This window comes from Strix aluco, chromosome 5 (assembly GCF_031877795.1).
Source record: "Strix aluco isolate bStrAlu1 chromosome 5, bStrAlu1.hap1, whole genome shotgun sequence".
Lineage (NCBI taxonomy): Eukaryota > Metazoa > Chordata > Aves > Strigiformes > Strigidae > Strix > Strix aluco.
Genome location: NC_133935.1, coordinates 82,602,265 through 82,618,867, shown reverse-complemented (window position 1 = coordinate 82,618,867; position 16,603 = coordinate 82,602,265). Strand labels below are relative to the sequence as shown.

General features: G+C 39.2%; 1 protein-coding gene across 11 annotated transcripts in view; it reads left to right on the top strand.

Moving 5' to 3' along the window:
• Window positions 1-16,603, top strand: part of CELF2 (CUGBP Elav-like family member 2) — a 386,251-nt gene that overhangs the window by 340,319 nt on the left and 29,329 nt on the right. For all 11 annotated transcript variants that reach the window (XM_074828029.1, XM_074828028.1, XM_074828026.1 and 8 more), the window contains one exon: window positions 2,529-2,663. In XM_074828029.1, the coding sequence (XP_074684130.1) occupies window positions 2,529-2,663 (135 nt within the window). The remainder of the gene's footprint in view (window positions 1-2,528; window positions 2,664-16,603) is intronic.

The window sequence follows — 16,603 nt, the reverse complement described above, 5'->3', positions numbered from 1 at the left end:
AAAAAAAATATTTACACCTGAGGCAAGCAAGTAGGTCAACTGAGTAATTTAAAAAAATAAATTAAGATTATGCTTGCATATCTGAATTTCTATCTGAATTATACTTTTTGACTGAAAAGTTCACCAGAGATTGAATTCGAAAACTGTTATGAATTTCCTTACCATCTCTGATTTCAGAAATTTAATTGTTAATATGGTGCTGCTTCTAAAACTTAGTTTTAGACTGATAGTAAAAAAAAAGGTTTTAAAAATATTCAATCAACTTTTCCTGCTTTAGATTACTTTGTTCAAGGTTTGCAATGTTTAAGCAGTTTTATTCTATTCATCTGGGCATTCAATATCTATAAAATGTCCATGTAATTAAGGTAGTTTTCCCATTTCAGAGTTATCTTTGTATTTTAAGCACTTAAACTTTGTGAGAGCTGGTTTAGAAGAGTGACCAAATTGCAACAGTGACCCGTGATCACTTTATTTAGTACTTACACCTAATTGTCTAGGTTAATAATGACTTGTGACTAGGGTAGCTTTACTTCATCTTGCAAAATAGTTTAGGTTGGTAGTATTTTAGAAAAGTCTTATTTTTTATTGTGGTCATTAGCCTCCAAAAGAAACCTGACAGAGCTTTTTTGGTCACATAATTCCTCAAAGTGTGTTGTGCAGATTCCAGATTACAAAGTGGTGGATCTTAGATCAACTAAAATCTTACTTCTAACACTGTCATTGTGTCACATTTTCAAAAGCACCAACATCTAAGCTGACTTTGGGCATCTGACTGAGGCACAGAAGTCAGAACCTCAGCCAAGTTGTTGTGCTCACCTGAGACCTGACCTGCCTGTTGGAACATTCTCTATTTAAATTTGGGGGTTTATTCACAAATAGATGCTGATATCAAGGTTCATCTGACAGTTCCTAATGCTGGGACAGTAAGGGTACCTCTTTATGGGGCTCACTGATTGTACCAACCTGAGTCTGCAACATTCATGTTTGAAGGTGATATCACTCTCTGTTATTGCAGGAGTTCTCAATTCCTAGAAAATACCTCTCCTTCATTGCATTTTTTTTCCTCTCAAACATACTTACAAAGTATATTTGATCTCTTTTTTTTTTTCATCTTCTCCAAATTGTTAAGTTACCCTGGTTTGAGAAAGTCTGCAGGGAGAAGTAATACCTCATTAGACAAACTAACATTCAGAAAAAAAATGGACAAGTTTCCAGGCATTTGAGCTCTTCTTTGGGTGTTTCCCAAAACTCATGCAGTCTTCCCAGCTCTATCACTTGGTCTAAAAAAGGTATTTCTTTTCCTACCACCTAACCTTTTGTGTGGATTTACATTATCAGGACTACAAGAACATAATAAAACTCTTCTATTATTTTGGGTTTATGCACTTTGTCATTTCTATCGAAGGCTCAAGCAGCATGCACACATCTCCCTCATGTGTCCAAACCAAAAAGGATGATCTCTCACTGCCATCCAAACAATCTTTCTCACATCTGTATGTAGGCACCCAGTCTGGACATCACCCCTGTGAACAGTTATTTCTTATTCAGAGGATCCTGAGAAGGATCCAGTCTGGTTAATGCTAGCACCTAACTTGTATCTGCATTTTAGTCTAGTGGAGCAGTTCGCCTTAGAGTAAGTGCCCAAGTATTTTGTCTAGTCCAAAGCAAAAAGGTAGGTACTTTTGAAGGCCTCAGGAGAGACAGACTCCTGTTCCTCTGATTTAAGTGAAATGAATGTCATTTGCTGTTCCTTAATCATCTTTTTTCCATTTCACATAAATTCTATTTATTGTTTGTCCTTTTTTACTTGCCATCTAAATTAAAGCCTTTGCTATTTAAATGCATATATTTCTTCATGGTCCTCTTTGAAATGCAGGTATATCTCCCCCAGATCTTCTAAAATAATGAAGTGACAGACAACTGAGTTAAACTTCATATCACAGTCCAGAGCTTATGGCCTGAAAGTCCCTACCTCAATGATGGCTCTGTGATCAGACTGATACTAATTTGATGTTCTTAGTTCCTATGTGTTTTTAGAAATTAACCATCAAAAGGAAAAATAGCACAATTACTGGCTACTGCACAGAGTAGCCTTAGTATATACATTCAGAGAAGACACAGGAAACAAACTGTATTGATCCCAGTTGTATGACCCTGTCCTGAATGTGTTTTAAACGTCAGTTATCTTCTTTATACCCCCTGTTGTGTCAGGAAATAGTATCACACCTGGGCTTCACACAGAGTTTAAATGACTTCTAATTCTACGCTCCTCTTATAGAAGAGGCACAAAACAGGTTTAATTTTCCTGACATATAGGCTGGTGCCTTTGCTGTATTCTCTCAACTCCAAGGTAGAGAGGTGAAAGATGTTATTCAAGGACTGTAAGAGGTGGTTCCCAGATTATACATGTCTTGGGAGTGAAAAGAAGAATTGAATCTCTTGACAAGGTATCCCAAGTTCCATGTCCATTGAAAATAGCTTTTTTTTTAATTCTATGTTTTCATTAACCCTATTGTTTCTCCACACAGGCATGAACGCTTTACAATTACAGAATTTGGCAACTTTAGCAGCCGCAGCAGCCGCCGCCCAAACCTCAGCTACCACCACCAATGCAAATCCTCTCTCCACAACGACTGGTGCTCTGGGAGCCCTCACAAGTCCCGGTAAGAGCAGAGTGCTTGCTTTCAAAATACAAACGTGAGAATAAATGGGAAGATTTCAATTAAAACCATGATTCCATGCTGTGTCTAAGTTCTGTGCTCATACAAATCCTGAATACCCTTTTAATAGCTGTTTCATTGCTGTTATTTTTAAGCAAATAACTAATTTTTCAAGTGGTCCAATGTGGGCATATTCACCTTTTCAGGCTCATTTCAAGGATCATTAAAGTCTAACAGACCCATCTTACAAAACTCTGTATGTAAATTACCATTACATGGGAAACTTAAGCTAAATTTAATTTTTCAGAAAGAATTCAGAAACTGAGCAAATTTTTTCCCTCCTACCGAAAAATCTGCCAAGATGGTTCTTTTTAATCCCTGAGAGACTTTGATTCCCAGTACATCATGCACATGTTGCCTTCACCCATCATGAATTTTTGTGAAGTCCTCTCTTTTTTTCCTTCTCTTTTTCTTGCTGTGGCTTCAGTTGAGCTTTCTTCTGGTCCTAACTGAGAATACAGTTACAGAAGTGGTATCAGATGCGCAAGGAATACACAGACAGATTCTGACTTCATTGCACTAAACAGAAGACAGATTTCTGGGGGAATAAGGGACAGAATAAGAGGTGGTGGTGCCTTCATGATCACCATGTAGACATTCAGCCATGCATGTCCAATATCTGCAAAACCCTAGAAAGAAATCAGGGCAAATCCAGAGTTCAGTGACACTTCAACATCTCCCAAATCCACAGAGAGAGATGTTGATTCAGTGTAGTTCCTCTGGATTTACAGTGATGTGGCTGAGTCAAGAATCTGGCCACTTATCTTTACATAAAGGCTGCAGGGTGTAATTATTTGCATCATGAAGTGTGTTTATTGCTGTTCTAAAAAACATTCGTATTATTTTAGACACCACTAAAGAACATTTGTGTTTAATCTTGTTTAAGTGTGTATTTATTCCCCATGAAAAAGTAATTCATGGCAGACGGTTTGAGCTCATCAGTAAGGAAAACAGTCTTCACTGCACAATAGAACTGGGACTGAGTGTGGTGCTGGGTGTTAAAGCTGGCCAAAGCTTCCTGTTATGTTACAGTTCTATTGTTTGTTTGGGGAAGAGGTTAAATGGAAGGCAGCTTGGCTAATGCTACATTTCTGCAGAATTTTCCTGGTTTTGGTGTGAGCCTCATCTTGACCTAAAAATAATATTCATTTGCAACATCTCTGAGAAGCAGGTTGGGTGAAAATAATTTTGGCTTGCTGATATATTTTTTTTAAACCTGATCAATCTCTTCCCTCCGTCTTGGAGCTGGGGCTTAACACTTTGCAAAAGGCTAGTCTCAGTGCCAATGTTTCTGCGGTACTCCTGTCTAAATGTCACCCATTTATAGAAGTGAAAATGTTGCATTTCATGCATGCTCTGTAATATCTCTGCAGTTTAGCTGTTAAATGTCTAGTAGCCTGTCCTCCCAAAGCATGCTCAACATTTCTTGAGCCATACTGACAAGACTTCTCAGAGCAACTCAGTGTACTGCACTGTGGTGCAGAGGAGCTGAAAATGAACTTTCCTTATCGTTGCTTCTCTGCAGCAAAGTGGCACCAGAACCTCAGGCAGCAGTATGTTTCTGTTGTGGTCTTTGTCTTGCCATGTTAGCACAGGACTCCAGTTCATCCTTACAGTCCACATTTTCCTCTCTCCCTCTCCAACACAGTCTTCTTATCCAAGCTTGCTGACTTGCTGTTCCCTCTTCTAACCTGGTCTTGAGGCTCCTTGAGTACCTAAAAGATGTTTTCCTCTGATGTCCAAGTCTGCAGAGGCACATAGTTAGAAAGGTGTTTCAACTGGGCTGGGTGGATGTTTTTGGGGGATAACTAGAGCTTAGTATTGCTCAGGGTGATATTGTAGGGCAGATTACCAAGGACTTTCCAAAGAGATTAATGATTTTGGCTAACACATTGAAGATGTGTTATTTTCAAAAAATTCTGGACATTAAGCCTTTGAAATAGTGTATTCAGAATGACAATTGCTTTTGAAAGTCTTATAGATAGTAGCTGTACACAAGTGTTTCTAATATTTGACAGCTTGGTGTGTCAAAGAGAAAGTCGATATCTAATAGGTCCATTGACCTATTTATGTTGCACAACCAACTTAAAACCAAACCTTGTTAAAATGTCCTTCGGTTTAACCTTTCTTATCTGGTTCTACATTCTCCACCCTATTAAATATTTTGTAAACCTGAATAATATCTTCAATGATTCTTCTCTGCTCTATGGAAAATGAATTTAGTCTGATAAAGCTTTTCATAGTGGCTCAAAGTATTTCCATTAAAACTTGAAATATGTTGGCAGAAAACATTTAACTCTGCCTTTCAATGTGTAGATATTTGGAGGCCTTGAGGGTATTTTTATGGTCTACTTTCCTTTTAATAGAACACTTCAGTTTGTTGTGTTTCATAAGTGTAAATTATTTTGTCTGATTTCAAAGCCTGCACTAAGCCCAGGAAGAAATGTTTGTGTCTCTCCAGATAATGCATTAAATTAATATTTCTCAGTTCAAAAAACTGCCCAAATTTAGGAGAGTGCAAAGGTTCATGATTAAATTTAATCCTTTTCTTGATGCTATTAAAACTAGAATACTGCACAGAACAGGGATGGGCATGAGCATGTACTTCTAAAATACCTTAAACCATGGCAGCCACATAAATCATATCCATGTTTCTACCCATATATAACTATATCTCTCATGAAGACCTCTCCTGAATCAATCTTTGACCAAAAGCTCTTGTTCTGTCCTTTGTAGACATGTAGACATAAAAGCCCCAAAAGGTGGTTACTTCAGTTAAAAGTCAGCTCAGTTTTACATAGATAAGATTTAGCAACCTTCAGTGCACCAAACTGTTTATGGAGGGGATGGCGGTCAGGCCAGCTTTGATGCACTGACAACGCAGAAAAACAGGCCAGGAAGTGAGGAACCAACAGGGCATCTGATATTTGAGGATGTCAAGTTTTGCTGCTGGCTTCTAATGGCAATATGTTCAAAAAGAAGAGAAAAATATTCAGCATCTAACAGTGACTGTTCGATCTGTATGAAGCTTCTTCTTCAGGGTTCATACAATTACATATTTCCAAGCAAATTGAACTCCAATGATCTTTCTCTCATACGTTCTTACTAAAGAGCTTTGACCGCAAGAGAGTCTAAGGACACTCATTCTCCTCCATGTGCTAAATACTTTCTCTTAAGCTTGAAACAGTATTCATTCAGAAAGAACAGAGACAATGCAATCCCCCAAACTATTAATTTTTTTATAATTGTAAATTTATAATTTCAATTTTACATACCCATGGAAGTCTCTCCCTACAGCATTGTTAGAAATGATTTTTTAAAAGCCTTTGCTTAAAAAAACATGAAAGATTAAGCTTTCATTTTAGTAAAAATCCCCTCAGGCAATAAATAGGTTCTTTTGTCTCTTGGCCCTGGAAAAAAAATTAAAATGGTTTAAATTGCCCATGGTTAAAGTAACTGTTTCTTGCAATTATCAGATGGTAGTGAATAAAAATGAAAATGAAATCATGAAAGAATAAAAACCAGGTAAATGCATATTATGTCTTTCATGAGTTTCTCATGGGTCTTTTGAAGACTCATTTAATCATCTTTCTTGTCTTTTATTTTGATATGATAATTGTTTCCTTTATTTACTTTAATCACCTCTATTTAGTTAATTAATTCTTCACTTTCTTTTCATTTCTCTCGCTTAGAATACTTTCCTGATTTAAAGGCAGGTACCTGTAGTATTTCATAACATAAGGATTTGGGCTGGTGCAGCTTTTACCTGACTCAATTGTCTGAGCCAGTTTGTCTCACCTCCCTTTTGGTTAGGCCCTGGAAGTTTGCATTTCCCATTACATGGGAAGGGATTTTGGAGGGACTACCTCAAGTGTAGGTATTGACACTGTAAATTTCCCAATTTAGGCAGCATGAATCTCAGCTGAGTGTCAGGAACCTTGTCCTCTCCTCCAGAGACTGTCCTGGACATGTCCTGCAAATGGATCAACTAGCAAAGAGCTCACAGGGAGGCTGCTATTCCAGAGCCTGCAGAGATTTATGGTTAATTCAGTGGGTGGTGGGAAGGCCTGGAGGTGGATGTGAAGGAGGGACATACAAGCTTGGGATCAGACTATCTGCCTCTAACACTGTCTGACATTTCATTTGCCTCAGTTGACCCGCTACCCTAGTTTTCTCAAGGATAATAATGTTTATTCTGACTGTCCTGGGTGGTACAAGGTTGAAATGGCACTGTAAAACATTTCCTGATATCAGGAGCTATGAAGCTACTGATCTTTTTGCAAACTGATCTTTTTGCAAACTGATGTTAAGCAAGAGCAGAACAATGTTTTGTACTCATAGGAAGAACATGGAAGTTGGGTTTCAGACACCAGCTTACTTGCTTCTCCAACACTGCTTGTATTTTTATTGTTTAATGCCATAACATTGGAGTCACAGAATCACATAGGTTGGTAGACACTTCCCAGAATCTACTCCAGGCTCCTGCTTGCAGCAGGACCACTCAGAGCAGGTTGGTGAAAGCCATGTCCAGTCAAGGTTTGAATATCTCCAAGGATGGAGATTCCACAGCCTCTGTGAGCTCATTTCAATTTTGTTTCTTAAAATTCATGCATAAATGTTTTTTCAGTAGTCAGTAGGAAAGCCCTTCTATGTGCAAATGAAGAGGCGAAACATCTAATTATACATCCAAATTTATCTGCATAAACATACACAATATAACTTCTGAGCTGTGGGGGGATAGAATTGCTAAACCAGAAGCTAATTCAGTTTCAGACAGGAGCCTTGATTTTCCATGACATTTTCATGATTATTTGATTCTCTAAACTATTATTTATTCACACAGCTGAACTAGCTATTCATGCTTCAGTAAAAAAGCTCTTCAGGTTTATCTTCTGTGTAAACCTAAGAGGAAATCTTTCTAAAAAAAAATACTGTCAGTGTACAAAGTAAGACTTTTCTTTAACGACCTCTTAAATCCAGCTCAGCTTTTGCCATATTATATCAGAATTCAGCCATTAACTCTTACGTTAAAAAAAAAGTTCTCCTAAGCACAGAAGTCTAAAAATAGTCATTTTCAGACAGATGCTGACATTGAAGAATAACAGCCCCAAAAAAGGAAGTCTGTAAAGTATAGAATAAACTGACAAAGAGAAAAAAAACCTGATTACAGTGCCTGTCCTGTAAGAATTAATTCATCCTTTCCCCCTGCTAAAAACAGAGAATTATAACTTATAGTTAGCATCTGTGGTTCATTATTTTCTCTACCCCCTAATATAGTATGAAAATTGTCTTTGTTAGTTGAAGGTATTCATGTTGTGAACACAATTGTTCAAATGTTAGAGATTTTATAGAATATACAAGATGCTTCAACAGGGAAGCAGTGAAGAATGTTCAAATAATCATTCTTAGAAGAGTGTCTTTTTGTTCACTGCAGTACAATACGTTTTTCTCCAATCAGCGGTGCAAGTCTGCCACCGTGACATTTTGTTAGAGGCCAGTACACCCACTGAGATAGCTGTGATTTGCTTCCAGGATGATCCAAAAATAACCCTACCAGTAGGTGTGTAGGAAGGTCTGACAGTTTGCTAAAGAATGAATTGAGGTAGATGTTTCATGTTGGAAAAGATCGGTTTAAAATGCAGAATGGCACTCTTCATACCGTAGTACAAATTGATTATTTTTCTACCATTTCATGTGCAATTAATGCAGGTTCCATTATTATAAAATCATTTAAAATAAGGCACTATTATTATAAAATCATTTAAAATGAGCTGTATTAGTTTTGCAGTACAAACTTCCCTAGTATAATGTTCATTATGTTTAGGATAAAGATACAGAATAAATCTAACACATATACAATCATAGAATGGTTTGGGTTGGAAGGGACCTTAAAGATCGTCTAGTTCCAGCCCCCCTGCCATGGGCAGGGACACCTTCCACTAGACCAGGTTGCTCAAAGACCCGTCCAACCTGGCCTTGAACCCTTCCAGGGAGGGGGCAGCCACAGCTTCTCTGGGCAACCTGTGCCAGTGTCTCACCACCCTCACAGGGAACAATTTCTTCCTTATATCTAATCTAAATCTACCCTCTCTCAGTTTAAAACCGTTACCCCTTGTCCTATCCCTACACTCCCTGATAAAGAGTCCCTCCCCCCCTTTCCTGTACCCCCTTTAAGTACTGGAAGGCCACTCTAATGTCTCCCCAGAGCCTTCTCTTCTCCAGGCTGAACAACCCCAACTCTCTCAGCCTGTCCTCACAGGGGAGGTGCTCCAGCCCCCTGATCATCTTCATGGCCTCCTCTGGCCCCTCTCCAGCAGGTCTGTGTCCTTCTGATGTTGGGGATCCCAGAGCTGGACACAGCACTGCAGGTGGGATCTCACCAGAATGGAGTAGAGGGGGAGAATCCCCTCCCTCGACCTGCTGGCCACACTGCTCTTGATGCAGCCCAGGACACGGTTGGCTTTGTGGGCTGTGAGCGCACATTGCTGGCTCATAGTCAGTGTTCCATCCACTCATACCCTCAAGTCCTTCTCTGCAGGGTTGGTCTGAATCCACTCGTCACCCAGCCTCTATTTCTGGTTGGGATTGCCCCGACCCACGTGCAAGACCTTGCACTTGACCTTGTTGAACTTCATGAGATTCGCACAGGCCCACAATATCTTAAATAAAGGTTCATAAATACAGTATACATACAGTACACATACTGTGGATGGATGCTTAAACAACCCAAGTATTTGATTTTCAATTTTATATTTAATTGTAGTTATAGTATTAGCACCATTATCTTAGTGCTCAGAGCACAGAGCAGTCCAATGCCTTAACCCTGATCTCAGCACCAATTTTTTAAAAGTATGTGTTTGCAAGGAAGTCATGGAAGAAAATCCTGTCTTAGCATGCCCACCACCCAGTCACTTAACTGTATAGTTCAAAGAGATTTGTGATGGCAGAAGTATATTTCTGAACTGTTGTGTGTCAGCTGGACTTACCCACATAGTGTTGAGTTTCTCAGTCTGTGGTTAGGCTCCTAAATAAGTGAATTGATTTTGACTGCTCTTAGTGCCCGGCGATTATGCTACTTCTTGGAGAGATATATTGGTACTAAGCCCATCTGATAATTAGTTCACCCTTAAGCATCCAAACACAAGTTGGAGCCAAAAATAGGAAACTGAGCATGCATTTTTGGCCTATATTTGTATTTTTAATAACACTCCAAAATGTCTTAAATGACTGAAGAAGAAAAGAGTAGGAATTGTGGCTAAAAATCTCCCAGAGTCCCAATACAGTAAAAGGAGAGGTGAAGAGTGATGAATTCCCATGGAGCCTCCCTGGAACAGGACTGTCTCTCCCTGGGCTCCTCCTTTGGAAAAATGAGGCAGGGATAACCTGAAGGGTGCCAATGGCAGCAGACAGGCCATCAATTAACTGGAATGACCTGTTTGAATATTTGTCCCTTAAAATGTAACAGGTCTTTTTATATTCTCGTAGCAAATTGGTTTCTGGGCAGATGTATCAATTCAGCCTAAAGGATCTTAGGGAAGTTCAGTGGCTAAACAGCTGGACTTAGGGTGGACAGAACCTGCCAGTGAAGAAATGTGAGGCTGCCTCACAACTGCAGAAAGAGACATTTTGCAAAAGCTCCTTGCCTCTGTTTTAGAACCAACATTATCGATTTATGAATTTTTAGCCCAGAAATCTCTGACTCTTTCCTCAGAATTTCATAAATACCAAAGTTGTATGCTGAAGGACAGAAATGTGTGCACATTTTTCAGTGAAGTATCAGCTAGTTAATTCTTTGGTAGCTTTTTTAGGAAACGGTGTACAGGACTAAACCATGAGATAGTAGTATCTAATTCAACAGGAGACATGTTTGTTCTTTAAACATTAGTACATTATCATCTTCCTAAAGTATTAAATCCATTGCCTTAGCACATTTCAGGATTTACTTTGCTTGCAGTATACAAATAACACTTTATAATACATTATATTTTGTAAGTGTCTCTCTGCCCCACTCCTAATCTCTGTTTCAAGCCACAAGAATCCCAGTTTGTAAAAAAGACTATTTTTCATTCTGTTGGAAGTACTATTTCAAGTTCATTCAGGGTTGTTTTCTATGAAAGGAACATGATACTATCAGCTTGGTTACATAGGTAGATATGTGAGCTTATATGCTATATATCTTACAAGAAGTTCCAAGCGCAGAAAATGCTGGAGTTCATAATATTCAGGAAATAATGTAAATCATAGCAAAAATCATGCACTTGAATGAGCTTTCAACTATTTAAGGTTTACTACTGCCAGCACTGTTCCTTCAACCCTACTGAATTGTGCACGTGTCCATGGATACTCACGGTCTGTTTTCCTAAGGCAGGTTAAATTGTGGAACACAGTGGGAATTAGAGTTTATGAATGTTTTTAACGTAATTGTTTCAGCATTGTCTGAAAAGATCTAGTTGTTTGCATATGGGGCCACCAATTTATTTTATGCATCGGTGAAACAAAAATATCTCCAATTTAATGAGTTTAAAACCAAATAAAGTAAACCCTTGATTGCGTTTGCTATTCGTGGAACAAAAATATGCAATACGAATGAAAAGAACCAGTGCCACATTGAACTACATATGACTTTGCAAATGGTCTACAAAGGACCTGGATGAGTAATTTTACATGAGATAGGATAATCCTCAAGTTCTGCAGTTTACAGAGGTGAATTACTATATCATGTGGTGTGCTATTACAATGAGGTTGTGCTTGCACACCCCACTAAAAATCCCTTCTTCCCTGGAAATTATTATTCATGCACTTTCTGGACTCATAACTCCTTTACCTACAGACTCAGATTTTCAATATGTAATTTATCTCACCTCTCTTCTAAAATACCATGGATAGGACTCCTAAGTGTCTGAAGTACATAAACCTTTTAGGCACATCTTGCTGCAATGGAAAGACAAACACCTCCTAAGGACTATTTACATAATCTTAATACAGATGTATTAGAGAGGTGAAAATAAAGATGAATCAGGCCATCGTCTCCCACGTACTAGAGTTTGAATTGCCATATATGCATGTGATTAGCATTCTTGCAACAAAACATTGATTACCTTGAACTACAGGCTTGGACTCTACTGACACTTTTTTTTTATGGAGAGATGTTTCTGCTAGTTGTTTGTTATTGCTTAGTGGTGAAAGTATGTCAAAGATGTTGCAGGCACACGGGGGGCAGTATGAAGGAACCTGTACTCCAGGCAGGAGATCCTGGCCTCAATAAAGTCTTACTGGCTCTAGATCAGAAATTCTTTGGAAAGTGATTTAGAAGTGGTTGTATGCTGAAGTGGCTCCACATGGAAGTCATTTCAGCATCAGGGCATGAGTCCCTGAACAATCGCTTGCTCCAAATTGTGTGGGATAGCAGTAATAAACATGAGAGCACACCTGGAAGTTCCCTGTAGAAATGCTAATGGCCTGGTTTTGATGTGAACTCAGTGGTGCTTCAGTGAACACAGGCCACAGCCCTTGGCCCCACTGAGTAAAATAGAGTCATAAATGCTCAGTAATTATTCTTTGTTTTCTTCACATTGTGGGGTTTCAATTTGGTTTGATTTCAGTTTGAGTTACAGTTGGAAATATCTAATGGTCAGCTATGAATTTTAACCCAAGCCTAATGGTCAGCTATGAATTTTAACCCAAGCCAGTCCACTGTGCCTTATTATTCTCTTCCTTAGCCTCTCTTTAAAGTAATTCTCACCCAAAACCAAAAGTAATTTATTGTTGTGGTCTGCTGGGGAGAATGCACGATCTGTTACATGCACAGTGCTGAAACAGAATATATGACTTGTAGTTTACACTAGAGGTGGATGGTCTTCACTGAGCAATATATTTCAACAAAACAGAAGCATCAGTGTGAAATTGGCCCAGCATATTAACTTGCTTTTTACTCTCTCTCTCCATCTTCATAATCTCACAGGAAAATGTACCCTTAGACACAATAGCCTAGATTCACAAAGATATGCCAAATCAATAAACCCTTGTTTCCTAAAATACCTTCTGTTAGATTGATAGGTTTGGAGGAACCTTCAGAAGACTAGAAAACTACAAAAATAACCACCTGATAGGTTTTTCTGCCATACCTGTAGTACCTTTGTATGTTTTGTTTTCTCCTCCTTCTTTGCAGTGCTGTGGAAGGTCCTTGGTGTAGACATTGTAATTTCAAGACAATCTGAAATGTCAAGTTAGACTTAAACATAAATTACATAAGTGATCAAGATAAATGACCCTAATTTTCACTTGCCCCAAGCTCACAGAGGTTCCTTAGCTCTCAAACACCCATGCAGTACTGAAGAGTATGGATCTATGAGACTAAAGTTAGTCTCCAGCTCTTGAAGACCTTGTCTTCTTCTGAATTTGCAAAGCAATTGAATGAATTGGTTCACCTCTCTATGTTTTCTTTTTTTCCTTGTATAAGGCAGTGTACTCAAAGGACTTTGTAAAATATAAAGCTGTTTTCAGAAAACCAGCTTCAGCCAAAAGGATCACTATGGGGAAAGACTCCTCTTCTTCTCCCCCTCACCCTCTGTCTTGCTTAGTCTCATTTGCACGTGCATGCACACAGACACACAGAAGCGACCAGATGTTGCGTGGATGCTGGTCTCCCTTCCTCCTTTCCTCACTGGTGCTTCCCTTTTCCTGCATCCTGAGAAGATACAGACAATCCTTCACAGGAATTGTTCACCTGTAAGTAATGACAAAGTAGAGGGACACTGACTTATTTGAGAAAGGCTGTGATATTAGTATATGTCTTTCTGTATTGTCATTCTTGTTTCCCCCTGACTCTTTCTTGCTCTCTTGCTTTTCTGGTGCTCTTTCCCTGGAGTGTGTCTGTCACTTTTATTTTATTGTATCCTAGCACAAGCAGAGCACTTAAACTTACTAGAATCTTCCTTTTTGATGTGTCAGACAGCACTTCCAAAATACCAGAAAATGAGGACATTTTTACTTCTCTCTCCACACCAATGGCAATGTGTTTGTCAGAGGACCTTATGGAGAATTAACTGCCCCAGACAAGAAACATCCACCTCTCCTTTGCCAAAAAATTACCCCAAGAAACAGAACCAGTGCATGATGGTGCTATATTAGCAACTGGGAGATCACCAGTTTGTGCAGGGGTGTATACTTGGATTGGCTGGAGATCACTGTAAAGGGCAGACAATTTAATGCCAATCACACATGCTAGTTATATTAGAATACTGATGAGCCCTTTTGAAAGGCCAACTGCATCTTCTTTCAGCAAAAATATTAAAATGCCCCCTTTCCCCACCTCCCCCCCCAGATTCTCCACAAGAATAAATTAAAATTGGGAGGTGTGGTTATTCTCACAGAATAATTAGACCCCATGGGATTAGAGACACTCAAAGTTTGTTATTGCCCCTGGGTTGTGATTATCTAATAATGATGATGCCTCTGTCATCACTTAATTATTCTTCCCCTTTAAAATGTTCCTTATGCAGTCAGAGCCCATAGAGTGTGCTCATTTCAGACAGAAATACAACTGCAAATTCCTGAGAGCAATGTCACATGGGCGGTGTGATTGACTTACCCACTTCTCCCCCACACCCATGTTTATAATCCTCATTTCATAAGCTCCATCATTACTATACTTGAATCGCTCCTCTTTTCCATGAGACATTTCATTTGTGTGTTTAGGAGAAAGGTTTTGGGCTTCCATCTCTTTAAAACAAACAGTTGTTGTTAGTGCTACATAAAGAGAATACACCTTAATCGATTGACCTTAAACATGTAGGATCAGATTTGGCCAGAATCCCACCTAAAACCAGGTTGGTGTTCCATATTCTGTGCTACATAGGAACCACCTGCAGTTGGGTGCCATTCTTCTCTGTTTAAGAGAGTACCACAACCAAAATAAGATGTTGTAAATCAGACCAATGTTGGAAGCTTTGCATAGACTTTGTCCAACACAACTAAACTTTGTCCAATATCTTTAGTCTTTCACTCAGGCCAGCAGGTGTTTGTCTTGTTTAGACACAATTTGCAGGACATCATTCCAAACATTGCTGGTTTTTGCAGCTAAACATTAGAAAGAAAACAGAGAACACAGCCTTAATCTGATTATCCTTAAATCCAGTGTTGTCTCTTAGATTTATTATCCCTCTTGTCCTAACAAAGGGACAAAGGAATATTCTGTTTACATAAGAGATTTTGGGTAGTAAACAAAGATTTTAAATGCAACTTGCTAAAATTACAGATTTCTAATTTGGCTTTAATATTTCTTTTCCTTTTGTCCCCAACTCTTATAATTCTTTTTCTATGTCACTGACTGGGGAGATGTTAGAAGCAATTTTTATTTTCTTCTCTTAGTGCATTTACTCTCTTTGCATAATTTCTTTATATCCTTTCTTTCTGTTCTTCTACTATAGTTTTATTTTCTGTTGCACATTGCTAAATCTAAAGGAAACTAAGAGTAATCTAAAATCTCAAGGAATCATCCAAGGTCAGGACCTCCTTTTCTTAGATGTAGATCTAGCCTTGGAAATCTAGCCCACACAAAGTAGTTGTGGCAGCCTAGAATCAGAAGCACAACCAAGAGTTAAGTGACATATTCGCTGTCAACCTCTTATTCCTGTAAACAGACCCAAGAACAGAAGCTAGATCTCCTGTTCAGTTTTCTGCTAACACATCTTCATTCTTCATCTTTCTTTCATTCTGCCTCTGTGTCACCTGACTTCTACTTTTCTGCCACACTGTTCTACTTTCATAGGTTCATACAATAATCGAGGTTGGAGAGTCCCTCAGGAAGTCTGTAGTCCAACCCACTGCTCAAAACAGGGTCAGGTGTGAGGTGAGATCAGGTTGCTCAGGGCTTTATCCAGTCAAGTCTTGAAAATCTCCAAGGACATGGACTGGGCAGTCTGGGTAATCTGTTCCAGTGCTTGACAATCCTCATGGTACAAATGTTTTTACTTATATCTGGACTCTATTGTTTCAATTTGCCTCTCATGTTCTTACCACTATCTAGCTGATGACCTCCCTGTAAGTACTGGGAGGCTGCTTACCATCTTCAGCCTGAACAAGTCCAGCTAGTTACAGGATGAGTGCTCAAGCCCCTGACCATCTTGCTGGCCTTCCACTGAACTCCCTCCAGCTGATCAATGTTTTCCTTTCAGTGAGGAGCCCAAATCTAGATGTAGTATTTACATGTGATCTAACAAGTGCTGAGTAAAGAGGAACATCACCTGGGTCTCCTGGCTCTTCTCCTGTTCCAGCAGCCCAGGATGCTGTTGGCTTTCTTTGCTACCACGGCATGCTGCTGCCTCATGGTCACCTCCCACCAGGACCTCCCAAGGTCCTTTTCAGCAGAGCTTCTCCCCAGCTCATCCATCCCCACCCTGTGTTACTGAAAGGGATTATTCCTTCCCAGGTGCAGGACTTTGCATCTGTCCTTATTAAATTTCATAAGGTTCCTGTTGGCCAACTCCACCCATCTGTGTCCCTCTGAATGGCAGCCATTTAGTCAGGAGCAGTTTAAGTCACATCTATTTTATCTAGCCCTTGGAGTCAGTGAGCTCAGGAAGGCAGCAGAAAATCAGTAATACACCCAAGAAAGAGGATTCTGGACTCAGACAACCGCCCGTACAGATTTGACAGGAGCTTCTCCCAAAAGAGAACATGTTTTCTCTGCAACTTCTCATGCTTAAAGTCATAGAGATACTGAACCTTAAATTTGTGGGTAATATTGGTCCCTGATGCACTACTATATCATCTTTACTGGAGCAAAATAAGTACTTTGAACACTGAGTTATTTAAACTCTCCATTAAGTAAAACAACAAGAACAAAGTTGCGGTTCACAGCCGAGCAGTGTGGTTTGTTTTTT